This window comes from Globicephala melas, chromosome 18 (assembly GCF_963455315.2).
Source record: "Globicephala melas chromosome 18, mGloMel1.2, whole genome shotgun sequence".
Lineage (NCBI taxonomy): Eukaryota > Metazoa > Chordata > Mammalia > Artiodactyla > Delphinidae > Globicephala > Globicephala melas.
The window spans coordinates 32173638-32193255 of record NC_083331.1 but is presented as its reverse complement, the minus strand read 5'-3'; the positions used below and the strand labels follow the sequence as shown (position 1 = coordinate 32193255).

The window sequence follows — 19618 nt, the reverse complement described above, 5'->3', positions numbered from 1 at the left end:
GCACAGTTAGTTGGCAGCAAGTTAGCTCTAGGCTCATGCCCTACTGTCCCTGTGCCCTTGAAGGAGTCATTTAACCTTACAGAAATGCCGTCCCATTATTCCTTATAATTATGTATTTACAACATGTATAACGTAAAGGTTTAGAGTAGTAAATCAATTAAGACTCAAGCTAGTAGCTTTTCAATCAGCAGGTTACTTGTATTAGAAGGAAAGTTGAATGATTAATTAGTCTTACCACAACTTTAGGGAAGAATAATGAAGATATAGAGGATGTTCTCAAATTTCTTTTGAGGTGCGCCTACACAAGGCTGCAGGCAAGAAGTGGGGGAAAACCCAACAAGTTTTGAATAAGTTGGCTCCTGAAAATCTCATATTTATAAAAGAAACTGAATAAAGAGGATATAGTGTTAAATGTAGTTGGTATAAAAATGTCAGATGGATTCTGTTTTTTCCCCCTGTGAAATAATGGATAAACTTAAAATTATATGAGAAAAAGATAACCATAGTGAGATTATGGGAGAGTACATCTCCCTGAAGACTTTTTCTCCTTTTTGCCCTTTAAGACAGATGAAAAGAATTCAGTGATACAAGGGCAGCAACCACCACTTCTGTGCCTTTTGCAACACTGAGTGGGCACCCAGTCAATGCTTTTTGGTTCACAGATTTTCTCAAGGTCTTTTCGTCTTACTTTGTACCTGCTCCAACAATGTGTATATTGCCAACAAACAAAATTTTGAAATAAAAATTACCCTTAGTGTTCTGGATATTGTTTGTTGATTTTATCCAGTCACTGTTCTTAAGGTGTTTTCATTCAGGCCCATGACATCTGCGGTGGTGTGATGGGGTGGTTGCCGGAGTACTGCTGCCTGCTTTCAAAAAATAGTAATAAAACCAAAATATTTTAACTTTCTTTTTTATGCCTTTAGGTTGGTCTTCAGACTATAACTCATTATTGTCAGATTTTGGTGCTATGTGTTTACATTGCTAGGACTCTGTACTAATAAATGTAAAGGATACCTCTGTAAAAATGAATTCTAATTTCTTCTAACATTCTAATTATTAACTATCTTACAGTTAAACTTTTGCAGTAACCCTTCCCTTCTTTATCTCTTTTTTAATGACTTTCTGTTACAATTGAGAATATTATTTGAGCATCATAGCTCTCCATTTATGCATTCAGTCTAGTCTTTGACAGACAAGTCATAGTTCTAGATTCTTGGGCAAGCAAACAGAATGCAAATGTCCAGTGTTTTTGTTTTTTAAATATTTATTCATTTGGCTGCATCGGGTCTTAGTTGTGGCACATGGACTCCAGAGGCGTGGGCTCCCCAGTTGTGGCACGCGGGCTCCACAGTGCACAGGCTTAGTTGCCCTGTGGCACTTGGGATCCCAGTTCCCTGATCAGGGATCAAACCCACGTCCCCTGCATTGGAAGGCCGACTCTTAACCACTGGACCACCAGGGAAGTCCCAGCAAATGTCTAGTGTTGATAGAATATGTGAGGGGGTGAAGAAACATTCTTCAGGATTTAAAAAATATATAATATTTTCCCTTTTTTTACCTTTTTTCTTTGATCCCATCTGAAGAAATAGAGTTTGATTTGCCCAGTGAGAAAAATAACTCTGCTATTACCTTCATAGATTACAAGATTTAGATCTTAGAACATTAACTTTCATTGACTTTTTTTTTTTTTTTTTTTTTTTGCGGTACGCTGGCCTCTCATCATTGTGGCCTCTCCCGTTGCAGAGCACAGGCTCCGGACACGCAGGCTCAGCGGCCATGGCTCACGGGCCCAGCCGCTACGCGGCATGTGGGATCTTCCCAGACCGGGGCACGAACCCGTGTCACCTGCATCGGCAGGCGGACTCTCAACCACTGCGCCACCAGGGAAGCCCTGTTGTTGTTATTTTTAAAATAAAAGGGGCAGCCGTTTGGCCTAGGAGATTAGCGTAGGCTAAATGGTAGACCCTGGACAGGATCTAGTTCTGGTGATCTCTCAAATTCCTTTCCAGTGCAGTAATTTTGTTCACTAAAATGCATTTGTTTCTTATCAGCCAAAATACTCACTTTTTCAAAATTTGGAAGAAAGAACAATATGAAAAGGACATCTAATTTAAAAAGGTGTTCAAAGATCTGTTTAGGTTACCCTTCCTGACTTGGCTTTGTCAGGGTATTTGATAAACTCAGCACTTTGTTCTGCATTACATCACAGACTTACTCTATTTTTTCAAGGTACCTGTCCCTCGTGCCAGGTAGACTCATTACTCATACAAATCTAGGTTATATTTTTCTAGGAAAATTAATTACTTTGTACTGGCTACATATGGCTAGCTTGTCAGCAGGAAAGCTTTAACATACTTCGGGGTAGTTTTTTGTTTGTTTGTTTGTTTGTTTTTTTTGCTGTACGCGGGCCTCTCACTGTTGTGGCCTCTCCCGTTGCGGAGCACAGGCTCTGGACACGCAGGCTCAGCGGCCGTGGCTCACGGGCCTAGCCGCTCCACGGCACGTGGGATCTTCCCAGACTGGGACACGAACCCGGGTCCCCTGCATCGGCAGGCAGACTCTCAACCACTGCACCACCAGGGAAGCCCCAGGGTAGTTTAATGTAGACATTTAAGTAGTCTTTTTTCTCTTTGCACATGAAGTGGTACATTAATATATGTTAAAATTAATATATTTTGCAATACTAATGTTTTGCATAGGGTACTGGAGAATTCTTCTCTTGTTATTGCAAAGTACCAAATACCTGATTTCATAATCATGATTGAGGGCATAGGCTGAAAGCAGAGATGCTGTGGGCCCATCATACACCTTCTGAATGGCCATAACTGTATGAGCTCATGTGAGTGTTCCCTTATATGTCTTAGTATTCTAAAGGATAAATTAAATGTAACAGAGCATGGTACAGCCTTGGTCCAGTATAATATGAATGTGTGTAAATATTACATTTGTAATATTTAAGTAAGGGTACAAGTTCCAGGTAAGTGAGTCCATTTGGGAGCATTTTAAAACAAATAAAATGACTTTATCAGAAGTAATCACTGCTTACCTCTACTTTGTGTGCTAGACATACAATGTCCAAACAATGATTCATGCCCACTAAGAATTGGTATTCTAATAAGGTCTCACTTTGTCTTTCATAAATTTTTATATTACTAAAATATATTTTATAAAACCATCATTAGTAATGTTTCTTTGTACTTTAAAAAAATGTCATTTTTGAGCTTACAGTTTCTTTACTCTCTTCTAGGAGAAAAAAATTTATTTTCTCTAGATGGGATTTTGAAGACGTTTCTTGAATTCAAGGAATTTTAAGACATTCCTTAGAATACTTGTAGAGGAGACTTCTTACTAATTATATTAGTTGAGCTCTTAGAGTCTTGGTTGCATACACATAAGCATTTAACACGTCAAGTTGCTGGGGAGAATGCTTTATGTAAATTAGATATATTATTTGCTGAGAAACTATTTAGTGACTGTAAGAACTTGGTTCCTCTGAAGATATTCTCTCAGAGGTATCTACTGAGAGCTCTTTATTGCTCCGATTTTGTTAGATGAGTAAACTGGGTTATGTTGTTAAGTCATTAAAGCAGTGCCTGTAGTATCCTATTGGAATCTAATAAGTTCAGGCTTTTGTATGGTACAGTTTATTTTAAATAACAATCGTTATATTATGAGCAGATAGTTTTTAACAGAAATCCTATAAGCTTCATGTGGCATTGTTTTTTAGCTTTTCCTTGAGGGTCAGTGATTAACAGAACTATTCCCTATTTTGATCCTATCATGTTCTGTCACTGTTTTTTTTTTTTCTGACCTTGCCTCAAAGTGCTTTTGATGTTTATAATCGTTGTTGAAGTTCACCTGTTTTACCACTGCTGCCCCATCAATCTGTTTTAAGTCTCAAATTCCTAACATGTTTGGTCAAGGAATTCACACGTAACTTAAATGTGGTATGTCTCCAGCCTTCAGGCTCTACCCCCTCACGTGTGTTGCTAGCACATGGTTCGGGGGTAAATTTAAGGCAAGAAGTTGCTGACCCTCTAGCCCTTTTGTTCTTTCAACACTTTCAACCCCCTTTATACCCAGTAAGGAAACACAGAGTCCCAAACGGGGCTAACCTGGCACGTGGTAGACCTGTGGCTTTGCACCGCTTCTGTCTCCTGCTCTGCCCATGTTTTCTAACTCTGACTCTGCTAATTTAGCATGTGTCAGGAGTCATTCTGCTGTCCTGTGTTTCTGAAGAAAGTCAATTTAGTACAAATTGGGACCTATTTACTCTCCTTCAATCTAACACATACTGTTAGTCAGCAGGGCTCCTGTGGACATCAATTGCTATTTGAAGAAACAAACCCTCTTTAGACCTTTCTGAATGTTTTAAACATGACCCAGCATATTTCAGTATTGAACAAAAATTAAAGCAGTGCTATGAATGCTTTGTAATTTGTTGCCTCTGTATCCTGTTACCTTTTAAAAATTCAGTTTTTTTAAAAAAAAGATATATGTACTTTATTTCTTAAACTTTGTCATTTAAGTAAAGCTCTCTTTTCATCGAGCATCTAAATTTTTAATGTTTTCTTTGAGTGATGACTCAGGATTCCTCACAAAAACACGCAGGGCTTTTCTCTCTTCCTGCTATCAGTTTCAGGGGACATATTGCTTTTTCCATACTGTCATACCAATAAATCATCCCAGATTACTTGCAGCCGCACAGTACTAAAGTATACCATGCATTTTAAAGGAAATCTGCTATTTTCTTTTCAATCAGATGAGCAATGTGAAGAGACTACGGCCACGGCTCAGTGCTATTCTCTTTAAGCTTCAGTTTGAAGAGCAGGTGAACAACATCAAACCTGACATCATGGCTGTCAGTACTGCCTGCGAAGAGATAAAGAAGAGCAGGAGCTTTAGCAAGTTGCTGGAACTTGTGTTGCTAATGGGAAACTACATGAATGCTGGCTCCCGGAATGCTCAAACCTTCGGATTTAACCTTAGCTCTCTCTGTAAAGTGAGTTTGTTTTTTCAGAACATATAATTTGCCTGAACACTTATTCTTAAATGTCAGCCCTGATTACATTACGTATTTTTTATTTTGATGTGCTCATTGTCAAGAACTGAAACTGAACCATCAACCCAAACCCAGAGTGAACTGAGCTCAACTCAGCCTCTGAACTAAATCCAAATGTTAATTTTCTCTGATTTGCAAATTCAACTGAAGAATTTTGTTTAACTGCAAAATTATGTTGTAAACCTGTGCTTTCTCGAACTGATGAAATGGAACATCAAAATATTATTTAAATCTAATATTCATTCAATATAAATACGTGCATATGACAGTATATATATTGAGCATTACTTGGAATTGCCACGAAAATCTTTACCTTTAACTATTTAAGTATCTCTTTGCATTTTTCTTTTTTGAAAGCTGACTAAAGGGAGAGAAAAGTGAGACTGCTTTATATAAAGGGAAAATCATTATATTAGGAATACACATAACTCAGATGTTATTAATTATTTTGAAATGTTTCTATCTAAATATAATTTTAGAGGAGATGAAAATTGAGTAAGTTTAGAGATTTTTTTTCTTCCAGGTTCTTCCATAGTTTAAATTTTCTTACAGCAAATGTATTCAGTGTTGTATATAACAGAGCTCTCTGTCTTAAGAAGTGGGCCATAGTAACAGTGCTTTATTGATCAGCTTACAACAAATTCTTCTCAGTTACACATCACAAGAAAAGCTTTCTCTTGTTCTTGACCTCGTAACATCTACGCTCCCTGATTAAGGAATTTCATTATTGCGATTACCGGTTAGATTGGAAGGTGAGAAACAAGTTCAGCTTTAGCTATGGGTTTACTGAACAGTTGATCTCTTCGTGCTTTCATGGCTTTTCTTACACAATTTCCCTGGCTTATGCTTTCTGTTGGTATCGGTGACTTGTGAGCTTTTCCCCTCTCCCATCTCCATCTTTTTATTTTCCTCTCCTTGCTTTTCATAGCCTGCTGTGTCCAGTTAAGAGTCCTAGCAAGTATTATGATGTGATTCATAAGACTGCACATTTACAGAGTGCTTACTCACCCCTGTGCCAAATGCTTGACCTGATCATCTCATTTAATGTATGTGATTAATATTTACCTGGGATAATGGCACTCATATTTTTCACATGTAAGCCATTAATTATGCTTTATACTAAAGCATAATTTATACTAAAGTTTATACTTTATACTAAAGTTATGGCAGCAGAGTTAAGAGAGAGTGGCTAGCTTGGCTAAGGAAGGGCAGTTTCACACTCAGAGAGGATCAGGAATTTGAGCTGGATCTGGAAGGACGAGTGGATGTTCCCTGAGAGGAAAGGGCATTCTAAGCAAGTGTCAACAGTTCACATTAAGGGTTATATCATGGCACAGTTGGAGCCTGGATGGAAGAGGAGTGGAGAAAATGGAAATGTGATAGTAAATGGGTCTAGATGGTGAAGAGCTTCAAATGTCACACCTTATACTGAAGGTTTTATGGAGACATGTTACTTCTGTAAGTCAAGTGATATTATCACCTGTCTTCCAGGAAGATAATTCTAACAGCAGTATGGAAGAAAGGTAAGCTGCACTTCCCAGTACTGTCACCATTAGCCATACATATTTAAATTTAAATCAATTACTATTTAAATAAAATTAAAAATTTAATTCCTCACACTTACCATGTTTCAAGTGAGTCAGTGTCCATACATGCTGGCAGCAAATATGGCACATTTCATCATTGCTGGAAGTTCTATTGGACAGCGCTGGGTTGGGGGTGGGGGTTATAGTGGGGAGAGACTCGGTGATTGGCTGACCTGTGTCATGTGACCTGGGAGGATGCCAGAGGAAATGGAGCTGAGAAGATAGATGGGAATGGTGAAGGAAAAAGGGAGGGGTCAAAGATAACTCCTTGCTACTGACATGTTTGAAGTAGTTGCTCAAAAGAGAAAAGAGTTCAGGCTGATTTTGGTGTGTCCTTCTCCTAGCTTACCTCAGTGTCTTAGAAGGCATCTGACTGAAGCTGCCTTATTCAAATGTTTTACCAAATATTTGAGTGTCCACTATGAAACTGTCACTGTGCTTTGAGATGTTGGAGGTCTGAGCTAAGGTAGTGGTAAAGGCGTTGAAGGGGAAAGGGGATGGAGGGAAGTGTACACATTTAAGGAACATCTAGTTATTGTCAGGGCATGGTGATTATTAACTTGGAGGCTGAAGGATAAGGAGGCAAGTAAGACTGCCAGGTTCAGGCTTTCTCTAAGAAGGGAAGCAAAGGAAGAAAAACAGGATGAGGAGCGAGGTGGGGGAGAAGTTAATTCCACACGTACAGACCTACTGGAGTTTGTTTCATAGTGCCAAGTGTCTGTTCCTCTTTAGATTTTGCATCTCAGAACTACAGCCAACTCACAAGAAGTTGACCACATACCCTCCCTTATTTCTGCCTTGAAAGAGAAGTGTAGACAAGAGATTAGGTCTGATTAATGAGGTGGAATTCCCTAATACAGTACTTGGTACATAGTAAATACTGAACAAATAGCTGTTGAATGGATAACAGTGCAGTGGACACAATGCAGTACATACAGTGTTGTGTAGAGACAATGTTATTATGTAGCTGAAAATAGAAATCCTCTCATGTTTATATACAGTCACTGATGCATAGTGATTTAAAACCTCTTACAAATACAATGCATGCTGCTACGATTTCACTATAGTCATGCTGCAAACCAGTTAATCTGTCTCCAGGTAATAGAGTTGACTGTATTTTCAGTCAATGGTACTGGCTAGTTTGATCATCCCTATAAGGAGCCTTATGTTGTACAAGAAACAAAATAAATACTACAACTTCATATTTTTTTATTAGCCTACATGTCAAGTAGGCTATATAAGCCTATATTGAACAAGATGATATCTCATCATGTTTGTCATCAGAAGTAGCAGCTTGATTGTTGACAATTGTGAATTTCACACCGAGTGTAAAGCATTTGGTTTGATAATAAGCCCACACACAGGGAATTCCATATTTATTTGACAGTAGAAAGACAGGGTAATATTTTAATCTGTTCGAACATGCTGGGTAATTATATGACATTTACTATTCTGTATCCAAAATCTTTACTTTTAAATGCCCTTTATAAATTTAGCTTAAGTATGAACAGTGTGTGAAAATTCATATTAAATTGTTAACTTTGCGTTGTTTAGAAATAAATACATGAGTCATGAATCCTGTATGCATTGTAGTTTGGTTTTAGGGTTTATATTATATATTTGTATACATTTGTAATTGAGATGACTAACTACAATAAATGAGTTCAGAGAGAAAAGATTTTACTTTCTTTTACTTAAAGATTCGATAGGGTCTGTGATAAATAAATATAAATGTTAAATATGAGATATAAAGTAACCATAGACTAGAATGTATTAAGATGTAAACATAAATTAAAGTAGACGTATAGGTTTGAGGTTTTCGGATGGAAAAAGTGAAGTGCAAAGCATGGTCATGAAACTTTTCATGAGCTAAAAATTGTGGTTTCTCTTATTAGCCAAAGCTGAACTTCACGAGAAATTTTGTGTTTGTGTCATTATAAAGGGAAAATACAGTGTTGAGCAGTGTTCCTTTAAACAGCAAGTGAAAAAATCCATTTCATGAGGTTCTTTCTTTTAGAACCACCTCCCCTTGTCTCCTCCATCTTCCCCTCCCCTCCCCTCCCCTGACAGATATGTACTCAGAGCCTCTTATGGGGTAGCACTCCAAGAGAACCCTCATAGTAAGATACATATGTATTTTTCAGTTACAGTAATGCTATCCCTAGTTTAATCAAAATGGTGTAAGTATTCAATACCTTGCTTTCTGGCGACTTGGCTTTTTAAAAGGATAAACCTCAGACTATATAGAAGAATGGACAGACTGCTTGTCATTCATAAAATCCTCCAAAGATATTACTAAACTTTAGATAAATTTGGATAATAAGCAGTTTGAGATTATATTCTTTTTTCAGGACCTGTATTGGTTAATTTGTATCCTTAGAAATACAAGGAGCAAATAGTAGGTGCTTGCCTGACCAGAATGCCCACCTAGAAAAATTTTATGTCATTAGTGTTGAAATTAGTAATTTTAGTGAATCTGTGCGTAGAGCCAAGTAGATCAGCATTCTAGCAAAAAATGAGTTGACTCAGCCATCAAAGTTCAACACCATATTAAATATATGAGATGATTTTAACTTGTTATTTAAAAAGCAGACGTTATTTATCCATGCACAATGACTATAACATGTGTTTGATAATGTTTACTAATGTCTACTGAAATGTTTGATTCCTGAGTAACAAATCATCTCAATCAATACAACTGGATGATGGAGCTGTAAATTGTAGCTCTTTGTTCTGTATAACTAAATAAAGTGACTACCTGTATTGGGATAGTAAATATAAATTTTGAAAGAGTTTACCAATTGTAATAACTTATTTCTATCAGTTTATGCTGTTATTTGGGGGGAAATTGCAGAAGAATTCACTATTGATTTCCTCTATAAATTTATCCATATCATTACTTTGTAGGAAATTTTCTGTTATCAGTAGAATATGCAATTAGTTCCTCTCAAAGTTGAAATTATCAAAGGATACATAGTAATGGGGCTGTTGGTGTTGGGAGTTAGGTGATAAAAGGCAGTGGTGGCAGGTCAGATTGATTTTTGTCTAAGTTATCTTTTCTAGTGCATGAAATTCTTATCTGGTCTGTATATTTCTTTCACGAGCACAGGCTAACCAAAAGTAGAATAACTTCACCAAAGCTGTGATAGGGAAGATTTTTTAGAAAAAATGTTTAGTTTCCTCATTCTTTAATGCTGTCACCAACTCTAGTGAGTGATTTCTTAAAGTTGTGAACAGCTCTCCTTGTGGGACATCAATTCTCAACCCACAGTGCCCTTTGAAAAATACTGATGCATCAGCCTCACGTCAGATCAATTACTTCAGCATGTATGCATGTGGATCCTGTTTAGTGGCATTTTTAAAAAGCTCCCCCAGGTGATTTTAATGCACAGACTGAACTGAAAATCACTTTGTCTGTCTTCTGCCCTGCTTACTTATCCCAGAATGAAAACCAAATTGGTGGCCTGGAACCAACCAACCAACAAACACACAAAAGCAAAACCTAACCAACACAAGAACAAAATCAGAAATGAAACAACTCTACTTCCTCACTTAAGGATGAGAGGTGAAAATATTTCCAAAACTGCTGCTTTTCTTTCATGCCACGCTGGACATTATTCTGAAAGGAAGAAAGGGAGTGAAAGGAGTATGAATCTCAGGCACGTGGTGGAAATGAAATAAGTTGATGGTCAGTGTTCTGAGTTATTTTGCAGGACTTGACCTTGGAAAGTAGAGTTTCAGTGATTATGAAAAGCAGGAGGCAAATCCCTCTGCCTGTCACAGACAGTTTCTATTTCATAAGCCTGTCACAGTCACGTGGGTTGCCACTGTGAATCTTTGTGAAATTTTGATTCTTGTATATCACCTTTTCCTTTACTCCATGAAGTTATTTTTAAGAAAGACTTCTCCCAAACAAATCCATTGTTCCATCTGCATTTACTGTTTTATAAGGATTTTAGAGGGCTTTTTATTCTTTATCAGATTGGAAAACCACCCTAGTAAGTTTTGGCACCCTTCGAAAATAAAGCAGTTTTTGGCCAAAGACTTACAGATAACAAATGCCATTCTTATTTTACATCCAGCCAATTAAATCACTGAAAAATACTGACTTCCAAAGCAATGTGAAACTTTTTAGAGTCCTTAACCCTCTTTGACTCATTCGTTAACACATTTAGTCTATAGCATTTTCCAGGAATTATTTAATTAGCTTTACTAAGTAGTGTTTTTGGTAAATTTATTCATATTACCTTTGTTTTTTCAGTTACTATTAAACATTGTAAATTAGAATTATTCCTTTAATCAAATTATAAAAGATAAGTGGCTTTGCTCATGAACAGCAAATGCACTGCTTATGTGCTGTCGTCTCACCACTCTCAAAACCAGCATTGCTAATCTGTCAAACTTCCTTTCCCTGAAGCAGACAGCCTCAGAATCCTCCTTAACACCATGCTTAGAGATAGCTACTACCCATCAGAGGTAGTAATGAATCTTACCAGCCATCTTTGGTTCAATCTAGTCTCCTGTTTTTACACATTTTATAAATGAAAATAAAAAATTAAACAAGATACCCCATTCCTGATACTCTAGGAGACTTTCTTTTATCAAAGGTCTGGATCAGAGATAAAACATACAACACTATTATCTGTATAGTAATACTTAGCCAATAGTATTTGTGAACATATGTGCTTATGTAGCAGGGAAGAGTCTGATGATGAAATGAGTGCACACCAAAACCAGACAAAGACATTATAAGAAAGGGAACTTATAGACCAATATCTCTTATGAACATAGATGCAAAAATCCTCAACAAAATATTATAAATCAAAGCCAACAATATGCAAAAAAGAATTAGATACCATGACCAAGAGGGATATATTCCAGGTATGGAAGGCTGGTTTAACATTTGAAAATCAATTAATGTAATTTATCAAATCAACAGGCTCTAAAGGAGAAAAACCATTTGACCATATCAATATATGCAGAAAAGACAGCTAATCAAGTACAATACCCATTCATGACAAAAACTTTCAACAAACTAGAAATACAGGGGAATTTCCTTAAGTTGATAAAGAACATCTATAAAAACTACAGAGAGCATCATACTTAATGATAAGAAACTAAATATTTTTCCCCTAAGATCAGGAACAAGGAAACATGTCCCTTCTCACCATTTCTATTCAGCATTGTACTGGAGGTCCTGGCTTAATGCAACAAGACAAGAAAAGGACATAAAAGTATACAGATTGGGAAGGAATAAATAAAATTGTCTTTGCTCATAAGTAAAATGATTGCCTATGTAGAAAATCCCCCAAAATTGATCAAAAAAAAAAGGAAAGAAAGAAAAACACTTTCTGGAACTTAATAAGCAATTAGAACAAAGTTTCTGGATATGAGATTGGCATTAAAATGTTGACTACTTTTTTAATATCAGCGATGAAAAATTAGAATTTGAAATAAAAAATGGAATATCATTTACTTTAGCACCAAAAATTTTCTACAATATTTGTATGAGGAAGATGACAAAACTTTGATGAAAGAAATAAAAAAAAATCTGATAAAGAAATAGATATCCCATGTTCATGGAAAGGAATATTCAATATTGTTAAGGTGTCAGCTCTTCCCAGCTTGATCCATGTAGTCAATGAAATTCCAATCACAATCTCAGCAAGTAATTTTGTGGGTATTGACAGATTGATTCTAAATTTTTTATGGATATGTGAAAGACTCAGAATAGTCAATACAACACTGAAGAAGGAGGAAGAAAAGGAGGAGGAGGAAGGGGAAGGACTGACTTCAAGACTTACTATAAAATTACAGTAATCAAAACTGTGGTATTGGGGGGAAAAAGATATAGTCAGTGGGACAGAATAGAGAGCCCAGAAATAGACCCACACAGGTATAGTCAACTGATCCTGGACAAAGCAGCACAGGTAATTCAATGGAAAAGAATCGTTTTTTAAAGAAATGATGCTGGAAAAACTGGACATTTATAAGTTAGCCATTATTTGAATTTAAAAACTTCTGCTCTGTGAAGTGAAAAGACAGTCCATAGAGTGGGATAAAATCTTTGCAAAACACCTATCTGACAAAAGGCTTGTATCCAAAATATACAAAGAACTCTAAAACTCAACAATAAGGAAACAACCCAATTTTTTTAGAAAGGCCTGAACAGACATCTTACTGAAGATTTACAAATGACAAATAACTGTATGAAAATATACTCAACATCATATGTCGTGAGGGAATTGCAAATTAAAAAAAATGAGACACCATTACACATCTATTAGAATGGCTAAAATCCAAATCACTGACAGCACCAAATGCTACTGAGGATGTGGTACAACAGGATCACTCATTCACTGATGAAAGGAATGCAAGATAGTACAGCATCTTTAGAAGACTGGCAGTTACAAAGCTAAACATAGATTTAACATAGGATTCAGTTATCACATTCCTGTTTACCCCAAGGAGTAAAAAGCCTGCATACAAGTAGCAGTTTTATTCGTGGTTGCCAAAATTTGGAAGCAACTCGAGAAGTCCTTCAATAGCTGAATGGATAAAACCCACTGATATAGTCATACATATAGTCATACAATAGACCAGCGATGGGGAACGACAGGGGGTGGCAGATGAAGCTTCGCTTGCTCGCCTCCCTGCTGCTCACCTCCTGCTGTGCGGCCAGGTTCCTAACAGGCTGTGGACCCATACTGGTCTGTGGCCTGAGCGTTGGGGACCCCTGCAATAGACTATTAAATCAGTCATAAAAAGAAAATCTCTTAAACCAAGAAAAGACATGGAGAAATGCATAATACTAAGTGAAAGAAGCCAATCTGAAAAGCCTCCATATTCTGATTCCAACTATATGACATTCTGGAAAGGACAAAATTATAGAGATAGTAAAAAATTCAGTGGTTTCTGGAGGTTTGGGGGGAGGGGGAAGAAGGAAGAGATGAATAGGTGGAGGACAGGGGATTTTTCAGGATGTTGAAACTATGCCCTATGACTCAGTAATGGTAGATACGTGACATTATGCATTTGGCAAAACCCATACAACTTTAGAACACAGAGTGAACCCAAAAGTAAACGGAGGTTAATAATTAATAATAATGTATCAATATCATCAATAAAGGTACATAAATTTTAACAAATGTAACACATTAATGCAAAATGTTACTGATAGGGGAATTTGTGTATGTGGAGGGGAGAGTATATGGGAATCTGTCTTTTCTGCTCTATTTGTCTTAAAGTGAAACTGCTCTAGAATATAAAGTCTGTTAATTAAAAAAATTAAGAAGTATAAAAACCATTTAATTTAAAATTAATGTATTTGAGCCATTTATATTAACTAAAGAACACTGAGCTATTTTAAATCTCTTGTGAAATAAGGGAATAGTGTAAATAATAGAACATTGAACAATATAATAATGCAACAAGATAAAATTTTACTAAAATGCAAAAATGCTTTTCATGCTGAAGTGCTCACTGAAATCCAAGAGAAATATGTTTAAAATATAATTCAGAGATAGTGTGTCTATGGAGATATAGTAGAAGTCAGTTTAATTATAGAAGCTGACATCATTTAAAGCATTTTCTTCCTTATTTAATGTTTCAACTCTCATCATTTTAAAATGAAAACTAAGCAATAAATATGTTTTTAATATGTGAATGCTATAAATTTATCTAATATCTATTTTACCTAATATTAGTTTATCGCTACCTATCTTTAAAATCACTATGAAAGTTTTATTATAGGTATTAATAGTGACGGCAGTGACATAGATGTTGCAAAGCATATTGTTTAATTTATGTTAAGATTTTAAATTTCCATTCATTTTGGAGGGATACACAGTATTTTTAAAAATTTAATCAGCACAATGATTGATTTTTAAAAATGTATTTATATATATCAGGAAACAGTTCATTCTATAGTTGTAGTTGGTTTCACTAGTGAATTTGAACCTACGCATTGACTTTTTGAGCTTCATATCTGAGCAATTATGATATATTCTTTGGCAGTTCATATTCACACATCCATTTTCATGTGGATACATGTAACTTACACTTAGAGATGTTTCAAACATATACAAAGCACCTTATTCTGCAAATGATTTAAGATGGAGTATGATGTTAGTAGATATACTTGGTTGGGTCTGTTAAAGATGAAACTTTACAGTGTCATTCAACCATATTTTTATCATATTTTGTGAGCACTGATCTATTAGCAATATGGAAAGACTTTGCATTTGAGGTAAGATTCAGGTAGCATTTTATTAATTGTATAGATAAAACAATAGAAAGAATGCCATGCTTTTAGAACTAGAAGTGACCTCAGGATAGGGATGTAGAGGCTTTCCAGGCTAGAATTAGCAGGTTATAGGGCTTCAGTGTTTTAAATTGCATTAATGAACACTATTTTACTGTTTTACTACTATTTTTATCCACTGTGTTTTTGAGAATTTTGTTTCTTTTGATGCATAATAATCTATATTAAATAAAGATTTTGTAGAGGAACTGCATTTTATAGTGGTTAAGAGCTTTGGATTCACACAGAAGTGGGTTCAAATAAATCTTGGCTCTACTGGATAGTAGCTATGTGATCTGGGGTATGCTACATGATGTTTCACATCTCTTTTGCCCTCTTAGTACCAGTTCCTTCCTCATAAGGATGGTGTGTGTTTCAAGCACTTAACAAGTTTGTATTATTTGGCCAGTCCCTGTCTCTTAGGAAGTGCCACACAAATAAGAGTGGCTGCTGTTGTCCTCAGCATTCATACTGTTTACAAGGTAGGGTCTTCTAGAATGTTCATGGAGCCATTACAGACCCTCATAATTTTGTCATTTTTCTGGTGTTCAGCAATGTCTACAACATCCAAAGAGTCAGTGCTGTCTGGATAACGTAATTGAAGTATAGGAACATGATAATGGGGAACAGCTACTAGTTTAACAATATTCTTAAGATAAAGTTTTATTATTCAGAGTGTAAGGGGTTGTAGTTCTTTGGATTCTGAAAATCACCAAGACGATACTTAGTTTTTATTTTAGGAATTTTCTTTCTTGTCACTAAAACAATGGAATTTTCTTTAAATGTCATCCAAGTTTGTGCTGAATAGCTTAAAAATATTCCCAAACCTTGCATTGTAGCTACAAAGGAGTTCTATCCAGACTGACAACTAGGCCATGATTTATTACAGGATCTGCTTTTAACATTATTTTGTCTAGAATGAAAAGAGCGGTTGAAGAAACTCCATCCATCTTTTTGTTTATTTGACATCTATGCCACATTAAATGTTCCTTAAAGAAACAATATATAAACAAGAAATTCTCCTTAACAGTGACGATTACTCATCAGTAAGATAAATCTCTTGACAGTGATACCAAAGGAATCCTGTCAAGCAATGTCGGTGAAAATTTTTAAAAAGCATATTTTTTAAACTTAAGAATAAATTTTTAAGCCAGATATTTAAGCTTCATTTTCTTTCCAAGAGTTAGCACTACAGAGTATGCTCAAGTTGTTTTTTCTCTTCAACAAAATTAGCACCATCTCTCAAGCTTTCCTTGTTCTAGCTCAATCGCTGATTATGTATGATATGAATAATTAGTAGAAATAGAGTGTGCCCTTTTTGTTGTTAATGTTTATCAAAAGGTGAAAAAATATTGAGCAAGTAAATGAAGACTGTGATAAATATATTTGCTCTGCTTTCATATATTTTCATGTGCTTTCTGGGAGGGTTTTTTTGTTTGGTTTTTGTTTTGGGTTTTTTTTTTTTTTTAAAGTGATTTGGGGGAAGGAAGGAAGGAAGGAAGGGCATAGAGTAATTGAGGCAGGAAGAATACCTTCCCAGCACTGTGCAGTTTTTCCTGAGAACGTTAGGAACTGAATGAAGAATCTCTGTCCTGGAATTTAGAGCAACTAGTAGTTTGTAAGTACCCGTGCATTGTCAACAAATAGTCACTCTCTGTGTTTCTTAACTTCTTATCTTTTATTAGGTATATTTTCAGATTTATTTATTTGGGAATTTGAGTGTTTTTTTTTTTAAGTCTCCTGGTTGTTAAATATAGATTCTGTTCTGGAGGGATGGGAGACTTCTATTTATTATTCAGTGAGTATATTTTAAATATTAGACTGTGACCAGTATGTGAGTTGCTAACCAGTTGATGTTTTCAATAGTACAGCCAGGATAGCAACCTCCTCCATAAGTTAGTGTTTAGCTTTATGATTGTCTCTAAATATTTGAATCTGTATTTGACCTGCATCCTTAACATTTATTAAATTGGTAGATGCTATATAGATTATAGAATTCTAATTCTGAATTCTTATTGCTCATGAATAAAGATCAAGATTGATCCAGTTGCTTATTGTTGGATCATAGAGATTTCTTGATATATTAATCCTAGCAATTGCTGGCCATTTAGCTATATCACAAATAGCGCCCTGGAAAGCTCTTTCCAGGTGCTTGTCTTAATCAACATTCCACACAGGACATGTGTCTAGTTTCACATGAACGGAGCATGATAAGAAAGGTGTAAATTGGTGACAGTCAGGAACTGGGAGTCCACCGAAGGAACGGTATTCTCTAGTCATTGCTGTAAAGAGGGAGGTGGGGGAACAGAAGAGTTAACCATTAGAGTGCTTTAAAAAAATAGCAAAATTAAAATCAAAGGACAGTTTTTATACTGACTGATGGTTGTACCAGGGAAAACTATTATATTTGTGAAAGTTTGCTACTTTTACCCTAGCCTTATCCATTAAAGATGATAGTACGAATGAAATTGTAGAGTTGAAAGGTAACTTTTATAAATCGGATTAACATTCTCAGTGTATGTGAAAGCTGAAACTGAAAGATTTTAACTGACCCAAGCATGCAAAAATAACTTCTGGACTGAGATTATAACTAGGTTTCTTCATTTTTATTCTAGTATTTTTTAAAAATAGATTTTGCAATGTCTACTAACACAAGTCCACTGTAAAGTATATTTAATATTTTTGGAGTGGAAAGTGAATTTAGAGTTTCCTTTTCCTGTCCAGTTCCATATTCTCACTTTATTTATGTGAATCTGAGGTCCAGTAACTTGCCCAAGGTGACATAGCTAGTTAAAGGCCAGTTTTAGTGTTATGTTTTAGCTGGTCGTTCACACGTTAGTGGCAATCAGTCTAGCTAGTGATCAGAGTCAGTTTTTGAGGAATAATTTTTCAGAACACTCAGATGAATGTTGTGATTTATGTTCCTTTTAAGAGGCATCAAATAATGGACTCTGTTCATATCAGTCAGTTTTTAAAGTGCCAGGAACAATTGCTGCTGAATGGTTTGCATGCCGAATAGGCCAGTGCAGCATTTGAACCTGTTATAAGAGTAATCATGTGAAAGCCTGGCTGTCTATAGTAGGGTAGCTCTGTGTTTCCAGGGACAAGATAGTTTTTGCATTAATAAGTCATGTTAATATTTGTTAATATTTGTTAATATTTGTGATGGCACAGAATATCTCCTTCTGCTACAATCGGATAGTAACTTTCATTTGATATTTTTCTGATAGTGATATAATACTTAGTGACATAGAGTTTGAAAAAAATACATATGGATATATATGTGTATGTGTGTGTATACACTTATTTTAAGGTAGGAAATTGTTGGAAAGGAAGCAATAAAGTTGTGCACAGTTAAGTATACCAAGAATTTCCAACTCTAAATTAAATCCTGGTGTGAAAAGAGTGATTTTTTCTCCCCTTATATGTGTATCTGATCTGGATGATTACTCATTTGTAGGGAACACTATCAGATTATGTATTTGCCCTGTGTTCACACCCAACACCCCCTACCCCCATCACTCACAAAAGCTAAGCTGACCTCTATTTGTACCTAGGTTGTAGCCTAGCCTTTCTCCCTTCTAATTCATTCCTCGGCCTTTTCAGATTAGGATTGGTCCATCCTGGCCTTCTCTTCAAGCCTCTGTTCTCCTTTCTTTTATGCTGTGTACTTATTTGTGTTTATTTGGTCAACGTTTTAGCTTTGGAGGCTAAGAGCTCACAAACCGATAATCCTAGAATAAGTTCTCACTATGTATTCTCTACAGTTTATCACCCTCAAGGGATGGAAAATTGGTTCTCGGGGAGCAAAAATATCTTTCCTATCTGCCTCTGTTTTTATGTGTAAAGCACAGATGTACATGCAGTACATAAACAGGTATACAGTATATGTATCATTTTAAAATTTCATAGGTGCAAATGATTCGGAAAAATACGCCTAAAAAAACTTAGCCAGCAATAATGAAATAAAGGTTGAGAACACTGTTCTATACCTATATATATCTATATCCTTTCCCAGCGTCTCCACTTAGATGTTATTCAAAAACTTCAAGTTCACTTGTCCCAAACTGAAACAATTCTTTTTTCTCCACCCCACCCAAATCTTTTTCTCATTCTTTCTGTCCCGTTTCAATAGATGTCATCATGTGGGTTTCCATGCCCACCCTGTCCCATTATCTCATGCCTAAGGCATTACCTCATCTCAAGGCTGTTTTCTTTCCCTGCCTGGATTATTGCTACAGCTTTTAAAATTATTCTTCCTGCTCTGTTTTTACCCTTGCTCTAATCTTTTATCCACACTGTGCTACAAGGAGCTTTCTAAAATGTACGTCTGATTAGCTCTCATCTAGTTTAAAACTTCCCAGTTCTTAGGGATCAGAATCCTATATCCATAGCATGGTCTGCCTTTCTTTTAATTTTCTGGCCTTCTCCTCATATTTCTTTCTACTCTCCCTACTTCCCCCTCCCCGCAACATGTACTTTTATTTTGGAGTCACTTGGACTCCTCTAAAGTGCCATTTTCTTCCTCATCTACGGTCTTTTTCAAACTGTGCCTTTGAGTTTTTTCCTTCCCTTCCTCAACCCATACAACTTCCTGCCTGCTGGTGTTCAGTTCAGGTGCCCTGTCCTCCTAGGCATACTGTATGATTATTTTTACTATACTCT

General features: G+C 36.0%; 1 protein-coding gene across 4 annotated transcripts in view; it reads left to right on the top strand.

Moving 5' to 3' along the window:
• Window positions 1-19618, top strand: part of DIAPH3 (diaphanous related formin 3) — a 547054-nt gene that overhangs the window by 294217 nt on the left and 233219 nt on the right. For all 4 annotated transcript variants that reach the window (XM_060287828.1, XM_060287826.1, XM_030830361.2 and 1 more), the window contains one exon: window positions 4766-5005. In XM_060287828.1, coding sequence (XP_060143811.1) covers window positions 4766-5005 — 240 coding nt within the window. The remainder of the gene's footprint in view (window positions 1-4765; window positions 5006-19618) is intronic.